This window comes from Rhipicephalus microplus, chromosome X, assembly GCF_043290135.1.
Source record: "Rhipicephalus microplus isolate Deutch F79 chromosome X, USDA_Rmic, whole genome shotgun sequence".
NCBI classification, from domain to species: Eukaryota; Metazoa; Arthropoda; class Arachnida; order Ixodida; family Ixodidae; genus Rhipicephalus; species Rhipicephalus microplus.
Genome location: NC_134710.1, coordinates 481566981 through 481585293, shown reverse-complemented (window position 1 = coordinate 481585293; position 18313 = coordinate 481566981). Strand labels below are relative to the sequence as shown.

Here is an 18313-nt window from a genome sequence, read left to right as displayed (position 1 = left end):
AGATATCTTGATTTCACACAGAGCTGAACCCGTAACAATATTGTTCGCCCGAATACAGACGCTCGCACAGCTAGCTGCTTTTTACGTCAGAGATCGCGCGTGTGCCAGTTTCCCGACTCCCAGGCTGCCCGCGTGTTCATAAAATATTCAATTATAAAACAAGTGCCCGATCAAACATGCTCACGTTTTGCCACCTTATTTGTAAATTCAAAAGAATTAACCCGCCTAACACAGAATATATAAAATGTTGGGTGCCCTACAGCCCCTCGAAACTAACTGTACACCATTACTTTATGTGCTTGTTGTGGTAGGAATCCTTGGCAGCAGGTGGGAAATCAAAGGGTTTAACAGATTTTGAGTTTTACTGTGAGAATTTTTCGTGCCATTTATTCCTCAACTTCAGTGTTTCTTGACTGGGAGCCACTGCAACAGTGAAGGCAATACCTAGGATTGAAATTTCTTTAAACCCGGAGTGGCACATTCTTGACTGCATATCACAACGTCTTGATAATGACTTTAAATTCAAAAAGATAAGATGCAGAATGAATTTCTTTAGGATGGTGTTCTTCCCCAAAACGATTCACCAGTGCAAGAAACTTCCACTTTGCATCGCCATCATGATAGCTTACTCTTCGCACAATTCTTACTCTAATTAAAGCCTTGGCTGCCTCAGTGAAATGTGTTTATTGTATAGTCTTCCTACTCCGCCTGACTTTTTCTTTCTTTCTATTTGGCTTCTTCCAATGAATGGGGATTGTTTGGAGAGTGAACCTCGGTGTGTACAGCCAGGCACCGTAGCTGGGGTGCACTAGCATAGCCACCGTGTTTGCCGACGAAAGCCTCATCCCCTTGCATGTGATCAACGCGTCAATACATCTACTAACAGCGCGAAAGGGCGTGGACTAGAGCCTCGTTTTGAATGCGAACGCATTTCTTAGTCGGGCTTAGGCATACGTCGGAATCCATCCACCACCCTCTCTCATAGCAACCGCGGCGGGCGCGCGCATCTCTAGCAATCCTAACCCCCTCCTCCCCCTCAAGTCACGCTTTGGCGTCGGCAGCTCTCAGCAACACCTGTGAGCGCACGCGCTTATCCTCACCCCTACCAACCGGAGCACGCGGTGGTAGTGGTTAGATGATGAGAAAAGGCACCTGATTTCTGCAACCTGGTCGAGAGAACGTATTAGAGGGTAGGTGCAGTGCATCGCCGCTCCTACTCTCGCTGTTCACTCTCTCTCCTCCTTGCGCACCACTTTCCCGTCCGCTCGAGCCTCGCTCTTGGCCATTCGCCAGGCACTGCGCCGTGAATCCGACCGGGTTGCAGAAATTAGGTGCCTTTTCTCATCTTCTAACCACTACCACCACCACCATTCGCTGGCTGGGCACCTCTTAAAAACATCCGCAAATGTGTGCTCCAGACCCCGCTGCAAAACTTCAACGCCTAGCCGAGAACGCTATTTGTTTTGACCACCTAATAGTACGTTTAACCTTGCTGGCTAGCTTCTGGAGCTGGCGAACTACTAGAGCGGCGAATGGCCCTATTGGCTGCACAATGTAAGGAAAAAAAACATTTTTTTAACGCTGGGTTCTAACGTGGGCAGCGCCGTTATGGACGCTACGCAATGTATTCGCATTTCCTTAGGATTCCCTTCTGGGAAGGGTGGCATTTTTTTTAACAATCGAGTGGCTAAACGCTAAGTTCACGCACCGTTTGATAGTCCTAATGTTTGAAAGGATTTCAAGATTGTTTTATATGTGCTTAAAGCAGAAAGCAGCACCCACACTGAAATAATTCTGTTTATTGGCGGGTACGACGAAAATAAACAGCGCTCTGAATAGTTGCACTCACCGATCTTATTACAATGCATCAGCAGCCGACCAAGATGAAAGTCTTCCGTACGTTGTTTCAGGCGCACGTACAGACAGTTGCACTCGTGCTGACAAGACCAAAAAAACCACCCTTTGAGAACGTGCATGACGTACGCGCACATAAAAAACACGACGTGGCTAGCTGACGACGCATTGAGCAATCCAAACTTGCGCGCTTCAGGCAGTTGCCGCCAGGTGGTGACTCCGCTTGATCTCGAAATAACGGTATAGGGGAAACGCACCAGCGGAGTTATAGAATACGTTCCCTTCTGCCATGATCTTCTTTACGCCTCCAGATGGTCCCACCTATCCATCCTCGCAATGGGACGGTGGCCGTAACCTGGTATTACGTGAACGCAAAGATTATTTACTGTTAACGGTGCTTGGTGCTACTTGTTCGCGGTGATATCTGTCTATACGCTATTCCCCTTCAATAGCGTGTGGTCGTGTAGGCGTGTAGCATACGAGTATTGAAAAGACACCCTCATTGCGCTTTTTCCGCGCTTCAAATCAGACGACTGTAACTCCCAACGGTTCCCCAATTCCCTGACTGACGAGTGCACGCTGAATCACGCTCTTTACTTTCACCGATATTTTATAGGTGGTTTTCATCTTGGTAATTTCAGGAAAATATTCACAGCAATGTGACGAAAATGAAACATGACGAGCGAGGGTGTTTCCCCGCTTCGGCGCCAATCGATGTCAGAAAACGAACACTCGAATTGTCGACGTCATGGCTAATAGCGCGTCACTAAGTGTGGTATGCGTGAAATGTAGCAGGCCGACCACGTAGCACTATAGTGTCGATATCGCAGGGGCACTTCATTTTTCATTAGGCCCCCCTTACGCTGTTTGCCGTTGAAATAACATAACTTGCACGCAATGAACGTCATTCAAATTTGGCCAAGAGGATTTACACACTTAATCTAGGGCATATCTCGATTTTGAAATTTCACGTCCATGCTCCTTCAATACAACGTCCACTGAAATCGATTCATGGGTTCAAATCCTGTGGCTCCTGATTCGCGTAACTTTTGTTCCCGGTTCCTTTCCTTGTATTCTTATTGTGTATATTTTAGAACGTAATATCTTTGAATGAATAAGTTCGTGAAGTCTTGATATTGCCGCGAGGCGTATTGTGGATAGTGTTGCGCACGCCGATACCGCCAGCACGTGGCCTTATCATGGTCCAGGATGCACCGCGACTCATCTGCGAAGATCATGGCCCGCACGTCGACCATTCGTTGATAACGAGATAGCGCCAGACGCTACGGCGTCTGTATCTCGGATCGTGAACGCGCCTTGCGTTCCAGTGGAACATTTCTGTTACCCGACGGCCGCCGAACGCGCCTTGCGTTCCAGTGGGACATTTCTATTACCCGACGGCCGTCGAACACGCTTTGCGTTCCAGTGGGACATTTCTGTTACCCGACGGCCGTCGAACGCGCTGTTCGCCTCCCGCTAAGCCGGTGTGTCTGTTTTCCTTTAGTGAGCGCAAGTCCGCCAAATAAACGGATCTCCTTCTATTTCTACTAACCTCCCGGTCTCCTGTCTTCGGGCTACCCTCACTCTTACGTGACATCTGGTGGAGGTGCGGGGTATGCACAAAAACGACCTTAAAACAGCTACTGCAGAGAACGAGGACGCTGAAGACACAGATACTCGAAGCAGTCGCCGCCTCCGAAACCTGCCACCTGAGTTGGGACCGCTACCAGACCCCACGCGACCACGAAAGGACGCTTCCACAGCCACCATGAGCACCCCGCAACCACCTAGCCCTGTCATGCTGCAGCAGCCGCGGGTTCCCCCAACTTTCCATGGTTATGCCGCTGAAGACCCAGAAGAATGGCTCGACCAATTCGAGCGCGTGGCTACCATAAACAGGTGGGATGAAGAAATGAAGCTGCGATCCCTATCGGAAAAAAAACGAATGGTGGGCATGGTGGAAACCACCACCCACCATTATAGTGGATTAATGTAGTGGGTGAATGGTGGGAAACACCCACCATGGCGCATGGTGGGTATGGTGGGTGCTGCAGTGCCGGCAACACTTGAGCGCAAAATGACGTCAGAATCACCGTGACGAGCTGCCACAAAAATAAAAAAGAATTCTATAAAAACGGTATAAAAAACACCCGTCCCGTAAAAAAAAAAAAACTAGGCGCCACGGAGGATCGAACGTGCAACCTGCGGATTTCCATTCGAAGACGCTAACCACTGCGCCACACCAACATGACGGTGGTTGCGTGTTAAATACTTAGTTGGCGTACAAACTTAAGGTTCAACTTGAGTTATGTTTGTCGTGTACACAACATAGACAAGATCTACAGTTGCTACTAAAAATTGCACATTTATTAAACACAAGCAACTGCGCCCTGTAACGATTGCCACTATGTTATTGGCACTAGTGCTATTTTTTTTTACAATTCACAACTTAAAGGGAAAAAAAACCAAGTGGACTGGGGAGCAGCAACAGTTTACCGGCGGGGTCTGGCAAGTTTAATATCCGTTTCGCGCTCGTTCTAAAGGGCGACATCTGCTCACGCTTTATGACGCTTCTAGGCTCAATTCATAGATACGCCCGCCTAATTTATTTGAGTGAGTATTGGGATGCTTTTCGCGCAATGTAGAGGGCGGTGTAGCGGCGAGAGAAGAGAGACATGGTGTAGCGGCGAGAGAAGAGAGACGTGAGACGGCGTTGAAGGCAGCAGACGGGGCCGTGCTGATCTCGCCACTTTATTCCACGCCTGAAGAGGAGCCGTGGTGGCTGTCCATGTCCGACGCGCCAGCTGCCTGAGCTCGTTCTAATCCTCGCGCAGTTAGAGCTAGCACCAGCTGCGCGAGAGGCGCGGCGCGGTGATTGAGAAATGATGATGGTGATGATGGCACTACAGGGCTCCCCTCCTAGCGCTTTGCGCAATTTGAAGGCATATGAAAAAAGAAAGAGAGTGACAAATACTATATACATGAACGGCAATCCATAAAGTGTTCATTTGGCAAGTCCAGGTTGTCAAAGTTTATGGGCCATCAGTAGGCAGTGTGTAGGCAGTGTGTCTCCGGTGGGCGACTCTGGGAGAAGCGCAAGGGACGAAGAAGGAAGTGCCGGGTCGCTGTGTTCATAGACACGTCCATCCCACAATTACGCGGCGGGACCATTCGAATGCGCACCCGCCGTTTCGAGTAGACGCTGCTGACAAACGTGCCCACAGCTGGAACTGTGGACAGGCGCTGAAGAGCTCGCGCCGGCAATGTGGGCGAAATAGTGTGAAAGATTGGAACGCACCCATGATGACCGAGCACTGAAGTTTTACAGCCACAGCGGGGTCTCGGACAGCGCACAGGGTGCCGAGCATGCTGTCGACATGGAGCAGCGTCGCGGTCGTGGTGATGCGGACGTCTCTGTCGATGAAACACCGGCCTCCGCGTAGCACTGCGACCGGCATGCCGAGACATGTGGCCGAGTCGACGGATGCGGAAACGCCGTGCATTGCGGCTAGTCATGTGCACGGCAAGTGGTTCACCCTTGCGTCGGGAAAACGTCGTAGGTGTTTGCGCCGTCTTGAAGGCCAAGGCTGCAACACATGACTGTTTAGCAAGAGGCTTGAAAAAGGGCCTCTCTGTACTATGCCGAACGTGACGATTTCGTTGGCATACTATCAAGGGCGGCAGATATGCAGTTGGACCGCACGTCGTCGCTGTTGTTACCAACGAGCCTGTGTGGCGGACTGCATCCAGCGCCAAATGCTCTGGGGAATAGTTGTGAAGCTCAGAAGACGTGAGCTATGATGGAGGACCGGGTGGCACACCTGAAAGAACATCGGTTCTCCGCGCATGAGGGTTGATGTGCAAGTCTGCATGATCGATGACAACCTCTACAGAATGTGTGGCATTTGTAGTCAGCAGTACCATAGGCGCGCCAGGTACGTCGTCCTCAGCCGCGTCAGTCATAGTCGCAGCCTCTCGGAAGTTTGGCTGTGGTTGACGGCTTATGACTTTAACTTCGGCTGCGGGAGACTGCGGGGCTGAAGATGGTCGCTGCTGGCAGGACGCAGAGAGCGTCGAGGTGGGTGGGGAGGTGCCTTCGGACATCTTCGACGCTGAAGTCTCCGTGACAAAGGGGCGAATAGTGAGCGTGAGGATATCCGTAGTCTTGGCAGACTCCGGGGCATGCGGCGATGAAGCCGTCGTGGAGTCTGACATGTCTGAGAAATTGTGGTCTGTGTAGGCCGGAGAAGACATGCGGGTGGCGAGAGTGCCCGAGGGACAATCGGCCGAGGACTTCGAAAAAATTCACATCGGGGCGACCCGGTCGTTGGCTACAGGAACGTATTGAAGAAGCTCGTCGGATTTCGTGGCTGACTGGTCGCGTGCAGCACGAATGTTTTGAACCTCGTCGGATGGGCATTCGTACGCGGGACTCGCGTTGATAGCGGCCGGACGAGATGTTGTAGGATACGTAGTCGGGGAAGTTAGGTCCCGGTCAGTGAAGACTTTCGGGCCGGAGGGTACCGCACGCTGCGACGCAGACGAAACCTGTAAGTCGCGGGTGAACGGCAGCGGGTGGTAGATGAGGCCATAGCTGGCAAGCACAGCAGAGCCGAGGTCATCGTAAGGCTGCTGGCTGGAGGTTGAAGTGCCAGAGAGATGATGAAACTCTACCGGAAGGGCGTCTTGAAGAATGGCGTGCATCAGCGGCTGGTCCGTGACGCCATTCAACGCCAGAACGGCATCGAGCTGCATGAACCATACCTTGGGGTAGGTCGATTGGAACGGCGGCACTGGCGGGCAGAGTTGCGGGAACATGGCAGCGGGCCGCTCGGCGAAGGGCGTGTTCTCCGGGTCACCAATGTAGCGGCGAGAGAAGAGAGATGTGAGACGGCGTCGAAGGTGGCAGACGGGGCCGTGCTGATCTCGCCACTTTATTCCACGCCTGAAGAGGAGCCGCGGTGGCTGCCCACGTCCGACGCGCCAGGTGCCTGAGCTCGTTCTAATCCTCGCGCAGCTCGAGCTAGCACCAGCTGCGCGAGAGGCGCGGCGCGGTGATTAAGAAATGATGATGGTAATGATGGCACTATAATGGTATGAAAACCATGAGACCACACTGACCACCTGGGAATTTTTGAAGAATGAGTTGCTTAGGACCTTCACCAGCATCATGCGAAAAGAAAGGGCCCAGCTGCTGCTAGAAGCGAGGACCCAACAGCCCAACGAGACTCTAAACGTGTACGTCGAAGAAATGAAACGTCTTTTTAGGTGAGCGGACCAAGACATGACCGAAGACAAAAAGTCGGATGCCTAATGCGAGGGGTGAAGGAGTCGCTTTTCGCCGGTCTCATAAGGAACCCTCCTAAAACAGTCGCCGAATTCACTGAAGAAGCGCACACCATAGAAAGGACCCTGGACACCCGGACTCGGCAATACAACCGCCCGTTCCAGCTCAGCTCGCTCTACTCGGAACCGATTCGAGGTGGGCTAACCACCAACGATCTGCGAGAAGCTATTCGAGAAGTGGTTAAGGAAGAACTACGCCGATTGCTACCTCCTACCCCCCAGCCCCCACCCCCCCAAGGAGCATCTCTCTTGGACATAGTGCGTGATGAAGTCCAGCAGGCGCTTGGCTCTTCATCAGCGACGACTCGAACAGAGGCCGAAGCAATGACTTACGCCACTGCAGTGAACACTAGGCCACCCCGACGAAACGAGCCCAGTCCTCGACGGTACGCTGCAGCCCCAAGTAGCCGTCCGCCCTTACCCGCCCACCCTACATACGAGAGACGCCCGAGCCAAAGAAAATGCGACACCTGGAGAACTCCCGACGACCGTCCCCTATGCTTTCACTGCGGTGAGGCCGGCCACATTCTTCGACACTGCCCCCACAGGCGGATGGGACTGCATGGCTTCTCATCTCAGGCACCACGGCCACGCCCTGGACAACGACCTCCGGCAATCGAAGACTACTTGCGCCATACAGAGTACTTGTCCAGCCGTTCTCCATCACCGCCATCCCCACGCTTCACGTCACCGAACCGCAGCAACAACGAACGAAGAAGGTCCCCAAGCCCCCGTAGGGGAAACTAAAACCAGCAACCTTTGGAGGTGAGGTTGCTTCAAGCGGAAAAGCTGAAGACCCTCCACCGACGACCATATAGGACGACAGCACATCATCTACGACGACGACAACGCACAACAACCCAAGCCGCGAGACGAAGCAAAACGAGAAACAAGACGAAGCCGTGACCCAAACCCAAAACCAACGCGCAACTCCAGCCCACGTGCCACCGATTTTGAAGTATCTATCGACGCCCACCCAGTAACTGCCATGATTGACACAGGAGCTGACTACTCGGTCATCAGCGGGCCATTGACAGCACAACTGAAGAAGGTTAAGACGGCTTGGGACGGCCCGCAGATCCGCACAGCGGGAGGCCACCTCCTCACCCCATCGGGGCGATGTACTGCAAGGGTGACATTTGATGGTCACACATACCTTGCCACTTTCTTGGTGCTCCCACAGGGCTCCCGTGACGTCATTTTCCCCATGGACTTTTTGACTCAACATCACGCGGTTATTGACCTGGCGTCCAGATCCATCAAACTTTCCTCGGATGAAGCCATAAATTCATGCTCGGCAACCCATAATCGCGCAGCCCTCCGTGTGCTCGAGAATGACGTGAGCATCCCACACTGATCAACGACCCTAATCCCCGTAACCACAGGTACTGTCGAAATTGCTCATGACGTCGTCGAAGGTAACATACAGCTTTTGCTTGGCCGTGATATCGCAATCGCAAGAGGCATTGCAGACTTCCGGAATGGACAGGGCCCAGTGCTGCTAACAAATTTCAGCAAAGAACACCGTCACCTGGCCAAAGGCACGACCATTGCCTTTCTCGATGAAATCGCGGAAGTCAGTGACACCCTCGCCCTCTCGAATCCAGCGACTATCACCCCACAGACCCACAACTCGCAGCTGTCATTCGACATTAACCCTTCCTTGCCTCAATGCAAGCAGCAACTGTTCCAGAACCTCCTTTGACGTTATGACGACTGTTTCGCCACTTCTTCACAGGTCTGGCACACTTCTCTTGCAAAGCATATAATCATAACACAAGAAGACATCCGCCCTCTCCATCAAAGCTCTTATCGTGTGTCGGCACGTGAACGTCAGGCCATCCGAGAGCAAGTTGAGGAAATGTTACACGACGATGTAATTCAGCCATCGAAAAGCCCATGGGCGGCACCAGTCGTCCTTGTCAAAAATAAAAACGGAAGTCTTCGGTTTTGCGTCGATTACCGACGGTTGAATAGTGTAACCAAGAAGGACGTGTACCCTTTACCAAGGATCGACGATACCCTAGATCATCCTAGTGATGCAAGGTACTTCTCGTCCATTGACCTGAAGACAGGGTATTGGCAAATTCAGGTTGATGAAAGAGACCCTAAAAAGACCGCCTTCATCACGCTGGATGGATTGTATGAGTTCAAAGTGATGCCATTTGAACTTTGTTCCACTCCAGCAACCTTCTAGCGTCTAATGGACACAGTACTGGCAGATCTCAAGTGGCAAATATGTCTCGTATACCTGGACGATGTGGTCGTCTTCGCCTCCAACTTTAGCGACCACCTGAAAAGGCTCCGGATGGTACTGGACGCAATTAAGCCATCAGGGCTGACACTGAAGCAAGAAAAATGCCATTTTGCCTATGAAGAACTACAGTTCCTTGGCCATGTTATAAGCAAAAATGGCGTAAGACCAGATCCCGAGAAGACAGCCACTATCGTACAGTTTCCTCAACCGCAAGATAAGAGAGCAGTGCGCCGAATCTTAGGACTGTGCGCCTATTACCGACGCTTCGTCAAGAACTTCTCACACATTGCTGCCCCTTTGACGCAGCTCACCAAGTCGGACGCCCCTTTCGAATGGAAAGCTGAGCAACGTGAGGCATTCAAAGCACTTCAACAACGTTTACAGTCGCCGCCTGTGCTGGGTCACTTTGATGAAAATGCCGAAACTGAGATACATACAGACGCCAGCAGCATCGGCTTAGGTGCCGTTCTCGTTCAGAAGCACAAGGGCTGCGAGCACGTCATCGCGTATGCAAGCCGCTCACTGTCGAAAGCGGGAGTGAACTATTCCACGTCTGAGAAGGAGTGTCTTGCGATAGTATGGGCCACCTCGAAATTCCGCCCATACTTATATGGCAGACCCTTCAAGGTCGTAACGGACCATCATGCGTTGTGCTGGTTGGCCAGTTTGAAAGACCCTTCTGGCCGCCTCGCTCGATGGAGCCTACGGCTTCAGGAGTTCGACGTGAAGGTAGTCTACACATCTGGTCGTAAGCACTTCGACGCAGACTGCCTCTCAAGAGCCCCTGTCGGCGCACCACCAAGCCATGAAGACGACGATGCCTTTCTTGGGCCTATCAGCAGCAGCACCTTTGCATTACAGCAGCGCTCAGACCGGATCCTACAACAGTTGATCAACTACATCGAAGGAAAGACCCTCATACCGCCTGCACTGTTCAAGCATGGGATATCCTCCTTCTGTGTGCAAAACGGGGTGGTAGGTTAAGAACTTCGCACCGAATAAGGCAGCTTACCTTCTTGTTGTCCCAAGCAGCCTCAGAGAAGAAATTTTACAAGCGTTACATGACGAACCCACTGCAGGCCACCTCGGTTTTACACGCACACTCCACAGAATTCAAGAACGATACTACTGGCCCCGCCTCTCCTCAGATGTTGCGCGGTACGTCAAGAGTTGCCGCGAATGTCAGCGCCAGAAGAGACCTCCAACAAAACCAGCTGGATTTCTCAAGCCAATTGAACCCCCGTCGAGACCATTCCAACAGATTGGTATGGACCTGCTTGGACCTTTCTCCACGTCAACATCCGGTAACAAGTGGATAATAGTGGCCACTGATTACCTTACTCGATACGCTGAGGCTAAGGCCCTCCCGAACGGAACAGCCGTAGAAGTTGTCAAATTTTTTGTCGAATCAATTCTCCTCCGTCATGGCGCACCTGAGGTACTAATAACAGACAGGGGAACAGCGTTTATGGCTGATCTTACTCAGGCAATCTCACATTACAGTCATACAGATCACCAAAGAACAACTGCGTACCATCCGCAGACAAATGGTCTCACGGAACGCTTGAACAAGACCATTGCCGATATGCTCGCTATGTACGTGGACACAGAACACAAGACCTGGGACTTAATTCTGCCTTACGTGGTCTTCGCCTACAACACCGCGGTGCAGGAGACCACTAAAATGACACCATATAATCTCGTCTATTGCAGGGATGCCGTTACTACCCTGGACACCATGCTACCTAATGTCATCGATGAAAACAACAACCTAGACGTAGCCGCCTACCTTCAGCGCGCAGAAGAAGTCCGGCAGCTTGCTCGTCTGCGCATAAAAGACCAACAGCGAAACGACGCAAGACGCTACAACCTGCGGAGACGCGATTTAACATACAGGCCAGGTGACAAAGTCTGGGTTTGGACGCCCGTTCGCCGCTGAGGATTAAGCGAAAAACTCATGCGCCGTTATTTCGGCCCATATAAAGTCATCTGTCAAGTGGGTGAAGTGGACTATGAAGTGGTCCATGATGGGGCTAGCTCATCCCAACGACGCCGCACACGACAAGAAGTGGTACACGTCGCCCGTTTGAAGCCCTATCATACGCGCTAAAGGAGGCTCCCTGTTTGCATCTCTTGTTTTGTCTATGTGTGCGTGATTCGTGCTTATTTGTCATTTACTTTCGCACAGGCTCTCCTTTTGTTTTGGTTAATATTTTAAACAAAGCATCGGGTCGATGCTTACGTTGAGGAGGGGAGCAATGCTGCGACGCACATGGTGGATAGTGTTGCGCACGCCGATACTGCCAGCACGCGGCCTTATCGTGGTCCAGGATGCACCGCGACTCACCTGCGAAGATCATGGCCCGCACGTCGACCATTCGTTGATAACGAGATAGCGCCAGACGCTACGGCGACTGTATCTCGGATGGTGAACGCGCCTTGCCTTCCAGTGGAACATTTCTGTCACCCGACGGCCGTCGAACGCGCCTTGCGTTCCAGTGGGACATTTCTGTTACTCGACGGCCGTCGAACGCGCTGTTTGCCTCCCGCTAAGCCGGTGTGTCTGTTTTCCTTTAGTGGGTGCAAGTCCGCCAAATAAACGTATCTCCTTCTATTTCTACTAACCTCCCGGTCTCCTGTCTTCGGGCTACCCTCACTCTTACGTGACATCATACGCCAGTATAAAACCGCGCTTGGGACATGCACTTTCTTGCGTTTTTGTCTTTCTTGTGCACTGATTGTGAAGAGCACTTTCCTATTAAAAAGAGGGTCCCAGGTGCTCAAACTCCTGAGCACAGAATGAACTGGAGTCGATTCGTGGGTTTGATTCAGGGGGCTCCTATTCCGCGTGACTTTTGTTCCAGGTTTCCTTGTATTTTTACCTTGTATATATAAACAATGTCACATCTGTGACGTAAAGACGTCTGTGAAGTCTTCGTGGACCCTGGTATAAAACACTTTTGTCCTAAAAAAGAAAGTTGTATGCACTCATATAGCAAAACGTATCAGCCAGAGCCAATTCGTGGGTTTGATTCGCAGGGCTTCTACTTTATGCATCAATTTTTCCTTGTTTCTTTTTTTGTACTCTAATCGTGTACAGTTTAACAATGTCCTATCTTTGATGAAATTACGTTTGTTTAGTCTGGTGGACTTCGGTATAAAACACTGTGCTATTAAAAACGACAGTTGTACGCGCTCAAAAGGCATAATACAACATCCACCGCAGTCGAGAGCAGGGAATAGAGCATCACAGAAGGCATTAGGCATCAGCTATGTCAAGCGCATGAATTCAAAGGCTGGCACTGTGAATGACCCTGGAAATAACTTGCTGGCAGACTTCAAACAGGTGGTAAAAAGACGGTTTCAAGAGGTGTTCACTGTTTACAAGTTATTTTTTATGCTACTACCAAATTCTACATTTTTTAAACATAGCTCTTCTACACATATCTCCACAGAGCATAAAGTATGTTACACAAACTTAACAAGACCGCAACTAAGTATTCAAAGGTGTTTTTTTTTCTTTTTTATGCATATTTGAGGAGATCACAATGCATTCAGAAAGTTATCTGTAAGCCATGAGTTTCGCGGTGATGCACTCATTTACCACAATAGCTTTAAAGAGCTCCTTTTGCAGACATCGCAGCGTTGCTTTCAACGACCGGGTCTTTGGTTGTGAGGAGAAAATATTCATCTTTAGCGTGACTGAAGAATCGAGAAAGATGCAAATAAATGAATAAATGTTCTGGGTCAACGTGGTAATCTAACCCAGGTTTTACGAGGCAAGTATGCAGGTGTTCTGCTACACATTCATGCACCTGCTTGGATATGCAGCTAAAACAACAACCTCTACTTCTCAATGCCGAGAAAACCACGTTCATTTTGTACAGGCACACTCCTCCTGTTTAGAGGCTTCACAATACAACATGTAATGTGAGATATTATAGCGTGGTATAAGCCTACACTGCCATCGGGGTGAGAACGTGTGATCATCCTAACGACTACGTTTTTTTAACGGCCGAACCTTTTAAAAACGGCACACACGTTGCGATACGTATATCCTAAAGACCACGTAGTGGATGCGTAGCAAATTCAAAAACAGTTCTCACTCATAACTGGTCATTTTGAAATTATGCCACATATCACACACCATGCAGCCATATGCGAAAGCTTCACTGAAACATGTCAGTTTCAACATTTATTGATACAGTTCAGTAATTCCTAATTTAAACTTCCGCAGTATTATCAAACAATAGAAGTACGCACTAAATGGTTGAAGTAAGCCCTACGGAAAGGATATTGCTATCACGTTCAACTCTCAGGGGGAAACTTGAGAGTGTTCCAATATTTTTACACATGCTTGGTTGTGAAAGTGGTGGTTGAAATGCGATGACAGAACCAATAATGACTGTAAAAGCTTTTAGCTTTCTAAGGATGGTTAGGGGACAGAAGCTCTGACCAGTCGAGCTGTGTTAGGCTGTAGTATTAGGAATTTTTTCTGGAAGTTGAGGAACAATTACGTTAGGCAATAACGTCTTTAATAATAACGTCAATTCTACTCTAATCAAAAAGTGACGCCTGCGTTGTACGCGGAAAGCGGATGGGAGCATAATAGGGGGGAGGGGGTCAAATTGCGGAAACATTTTGCATTGTTGATTCATAAAATATTAGCCTATGTTATCCTGAGAAATAAAAAAAATTGGGACTAACCTGAACTGCTGTACCTCCACTTAATGCACAATGTTTTTTGCGCACCTTGCCCACTTGCAGGCGTCGACAAAATAAATGACCACTTCCAAAAACATAACGAAACGCTTTTCGTATATGCTTACGTGCAGTGCCGACGGCTTGCAACTCCTCTTCGCTACAGTCGGAGACGACACAGATGCCCAAGCGGAAGCCCGGAACACGTGGATCGTTCAGGAATTTTATCAGATTTGCAGCCTGCGGAAAAACCAGGGTCTATGTTTATAATGCGATAATACTCTATGTTCTATGTAAATTCTTCATCAGAACAGACTGTGTATTGTCATACGTTTTAAAGGCGATAGTCTTTCTTGAGATTGATTGATTGATTTGTGGGGTTTAACGTCCCAAAACCACCATATGATTATGAGAGACGCCGTAGTGGAGGGCTCCAGAAATTTCAACCACCTGGGGTTCTTTAACGTGCACCCAAATCTGCGCACACGGGCCTACAACATTTCCGCCTCCATCGGAAATGCAGCCGCCGCAGCCGGGATTTCAATCCGCGACCTGCGGGTCAGCAGCCGAGTACCTTAGCCACTATACCACCGCGGCGGGGCAGTCTTTCTTAAGATTCAACTTAAAAATTTTGGTCTGCCTGTCGGTCGACCGAGACGGCTCAAGTACGACCACATCTACAGGGCCCGTCATATCCTTCAGGTTTCTATGTTCATACTTGTGTGATTGTCGATTAAAAAGAAAATATTGCGCATATATGAAGCGCAATATCAACACTTCAATATTCTGCAATGTGTTTATTCAAACTAGAAAAGGCATACATAAGTATGTCTAGGAACTGTAGCGTTTATTGCGCTGCGTTGACAATGCGACACTACACAGGAAAGGCAACTTTCTGAGACGACACGGTGCTGCCACGTACCTTAAAATCTACAAAATACAACCTCCAAGATAGTGCGCGCTCGCCAAAACGGAGGTCATCCTTCCGTTTTCTGAGATTACTTCCGGATGACGCTGATGTCTCATGCAGCACCTCCAGAATCTCATTCACCGAATTTCTCACGCAAAGCATCAAATAAATGTTTCATTCTATTCACTTTTTCCAGGCAGAAAAGTGACGACAGTTGCAGTCGGACATGCAGATACGGGGACAAATTTTTATGTTGATGCATGCGCATGTCAACCCTAAAAACTGTAGCCAATGCTCAGAGCAGGTCACGCTGCAGTTTGAAAAGCTTTGCGATAACTTGCGGTCATTCTGTCAAGAGTCCGCAGAGGACGCGAATAGTCTCCAACTTACGCGGTCACCAGCGAAAACTTAACTTGGATAGCTCGTGCAAGTCACATGTATAAAAGTCCACGAGCTGTACTTCTCGGCAGATTACTCGACGGCCGACGACTGTTTACGCCGCAATAAGTCTGCAGTCTAAATTGCTAGTAATGAATCATTCATTTTCTGGACCCAGGTTCACGCAAATCTTTAATCTCAAACAAGCCGACTCCTGCCAGCGTGAAAATTCCCACCACGTGACATTTGGTGAAGGTGCTGCTTTGTACATAATCAGGACGTCCTTGCGAAGAGCTACCCCAAGCCCTAGCCGCGAAGAAAACGATGCTAAGGGCACCCTGGTCGTCTAACTAGCTGCAATAGGAAGGAACTACAGCCCGTGTATGGGCTTCCTTCCGCACGACGCCATGCAAATCAAGACACGGACCTCGACCGCAACAACAATGGCAGCCCATGTGTCGCTTGTACTCATTCCTCTTCGGCAGCCTAGGGAGGCTCACGACTCCAAGACCAAGAAATTTGACCTAAAACATACGACGTGTCTTCGCCTCTAACAACTAGAAACCCAAAAGCAAGCTGCGCTATGTATACCTCTGCTTCGATTATGCGGCGAGAAGCTGGTTCAGAATCCACAGTCCTATCTTCGAACCTCGGATATTTTCCCAGCGCATTCCTAGGCACACTCACAAGCGCCGTACGCGTTGAAATACACCCTTTTATTGCAAAGCAACATTATGTACATTCTCCGCTACTTCTTGTCGTGAGGGTCGATGGAGCCGTCATGCTCCGTTTGCGTGTGAAACACACATGGTTTCGAGAATGTTTCCGATACTCTTTTAAAAGTGCAGAAAGAAGGTATCTCCCTGCAAACTGTGGCGTTACCATTACTGTGGCAGAGGGCGTCTCAAGAAGTGTACAAACAATTATTATGGCAGGGATTAGGAAAATTAAAACAATTCACTTCTTAATCAGTGGCAATCAGCGATCAAGTCAAATGGTCGAATTCAAGTTCTTCCTGCGAGTAGTTTAAAGCCGTTCTGAAAATTCTGAAGGACTGCCATGGTAAACATGGTAGAAGGAAGAAATGTGGCTAATTTAGCTTGTCAACCCAAAACCAACGCACCAAAGATCGCATCTTCTGCTCACTTTTGAAACACCCTTAATGAGAAAGCTGTTTCACTCCTCCTTGGGGAAAGATACGCGAGCAATGTGATAAACCACCAATTTAGATACCTGCATCGTTTCTTGGCAACACCTGCCTGCCTCATGGTCCATTTACCTTCGCTATCAGACGGTGGAACCTGAACTTTGCAACGTTTAACGCTATAACCTTATGAATTGAGGGAAGTCTAGCTGTATTATTCTAGAAGCTAGAGGGGGTGAAATGGGATATAATAGGGCACAGTGAGGTTAGGAGGACAGATGAGACCTATACGGTGCTACAGAATGGGCAAGTCCTTTGCTACCAGGGCTTGGTTGACAGAAGAAAACTGAGAGTGGGGTTCCTAATTCACAGAAACATAGCTGGCAACATAGAGGAATACTATAACATTAATGAAAGGGTGGTAGGTCTATGTAATTAACTTGAATAAAAGACACAAGATGAAGGTGGTACAGGTTTATGCGCCTACATTCAGCCATGAAGACGCTTCAGTTGAAAGCTTCTATGAAGACGTCGAATGGGCAAAGAGTAAGGTAAAAACACGGTATACTATACTGATGGGAGACTTTAATGCAAAGGTAGAAAAGAAGCAGGCTGGAGACCAGGCAGTAGGAGAGTATGGCATCGGCACTAGAAACGCAGGAGGAGAGCTACTAGTAGAAATCGCAGAACGCAATAAATAACGGTTTTTGAATACCTTCTACCGAAAACGAGGATACTGCAAGTGGACATGGAGGAGCATTAACGGCAAAAATAGAAACGAAATAGACTTTATAACGAATGCACACCCAGGCATCATGCGGGATGTGGAAGTGGTTAGCAAGGTACGATGCAGTGACCATAGAACGGTGTGGTAACGATTTCGCCTAGACTTCAAGAAGGAAAGACAAAACCTGATACGCAAGAAGCCAATCAATGAGCTAGCACTGAGAAGTAAAGTACAGGAATACAGAATTCAGAACAGGTACTCGGCTCTTATTGAGGAAAGCAACCTTAGCGTAGATACAATGAATGATAATCTGAGGAGTATCAATACGGATTGTGCAGTGGCAATCGGAAGCAGGGTAGTTAGACAGGTCAATGGCAAGCTCACCCAGGAAACGAAGAATCTCATTAAAAGCGTCAAATCATGAAAGTCTCAAGCACAACAGACAAAATAGAACTGGCAGAGCTTTCGAACTTTTATAATAGGCGTAAGTTATGCGATATAAGAAGGTATAACATGGAGAGCATTGAACACACTCTCCAAAATGGAGAAAGCGTCAAAGCAGTGAGGAGGAAACTTGGTATAGGCAAAAATCGGATGTATGCACTAAAGGGCAAAGAAGGCGAAATAACTACCAATATAGATAGGATAGTTAAAATAGCAGAGTAGTTTTACAGAGATCTTTACAGTAGCCCGAACAACCACGACCTTAATTCTATAAAAACTAGCAGTATTCTTGATGACACCCCACCAGTAATGATAGAAGCAGTAAGAAAAGCTTTAGAGAGCATGCAAAGAGGCAAAGCTGCTGGTGAGGATCAGGTAACATCAGATCTGCTGAAAGATGGAGGACAGATTGTGTTAGAAAAACTAGCCACCTGTTTACGAGGTGCCTCCTGACGGTAAGAGTACTAGAGTCTTGGAAGAATGCTAACATCATACTAATATATGAGAAAGGAGATGACAAGGACTTGAAAAATTACAGGCCGATCAGCTTGA

At 49.0% G+C, this 18313-nt stretch overlaps 1 protein-coding gene across 1 annotated transcript in view; it reads right to left on the bottom strand.

Annotated features, from left to right (window-relative positions):
- The window catches only part of LOC119160792 (O-acyltransferase like protein), a 435386-nt gene that overhangs the window by 325575 nt on the left and 91498 nt on the right, over window positions 1-18313 (bottom strand). The window contains exon 3 of the mRNA XM_037413026.2: window positions 14287-14398. Within this exon, the coding sequence (XP_037268923.1) occupies window positions 14287-14398 (112 nt within the window). The remainder of the gene's footprint in view (window positions 1-14286; window positions 14399-18313) is intronic.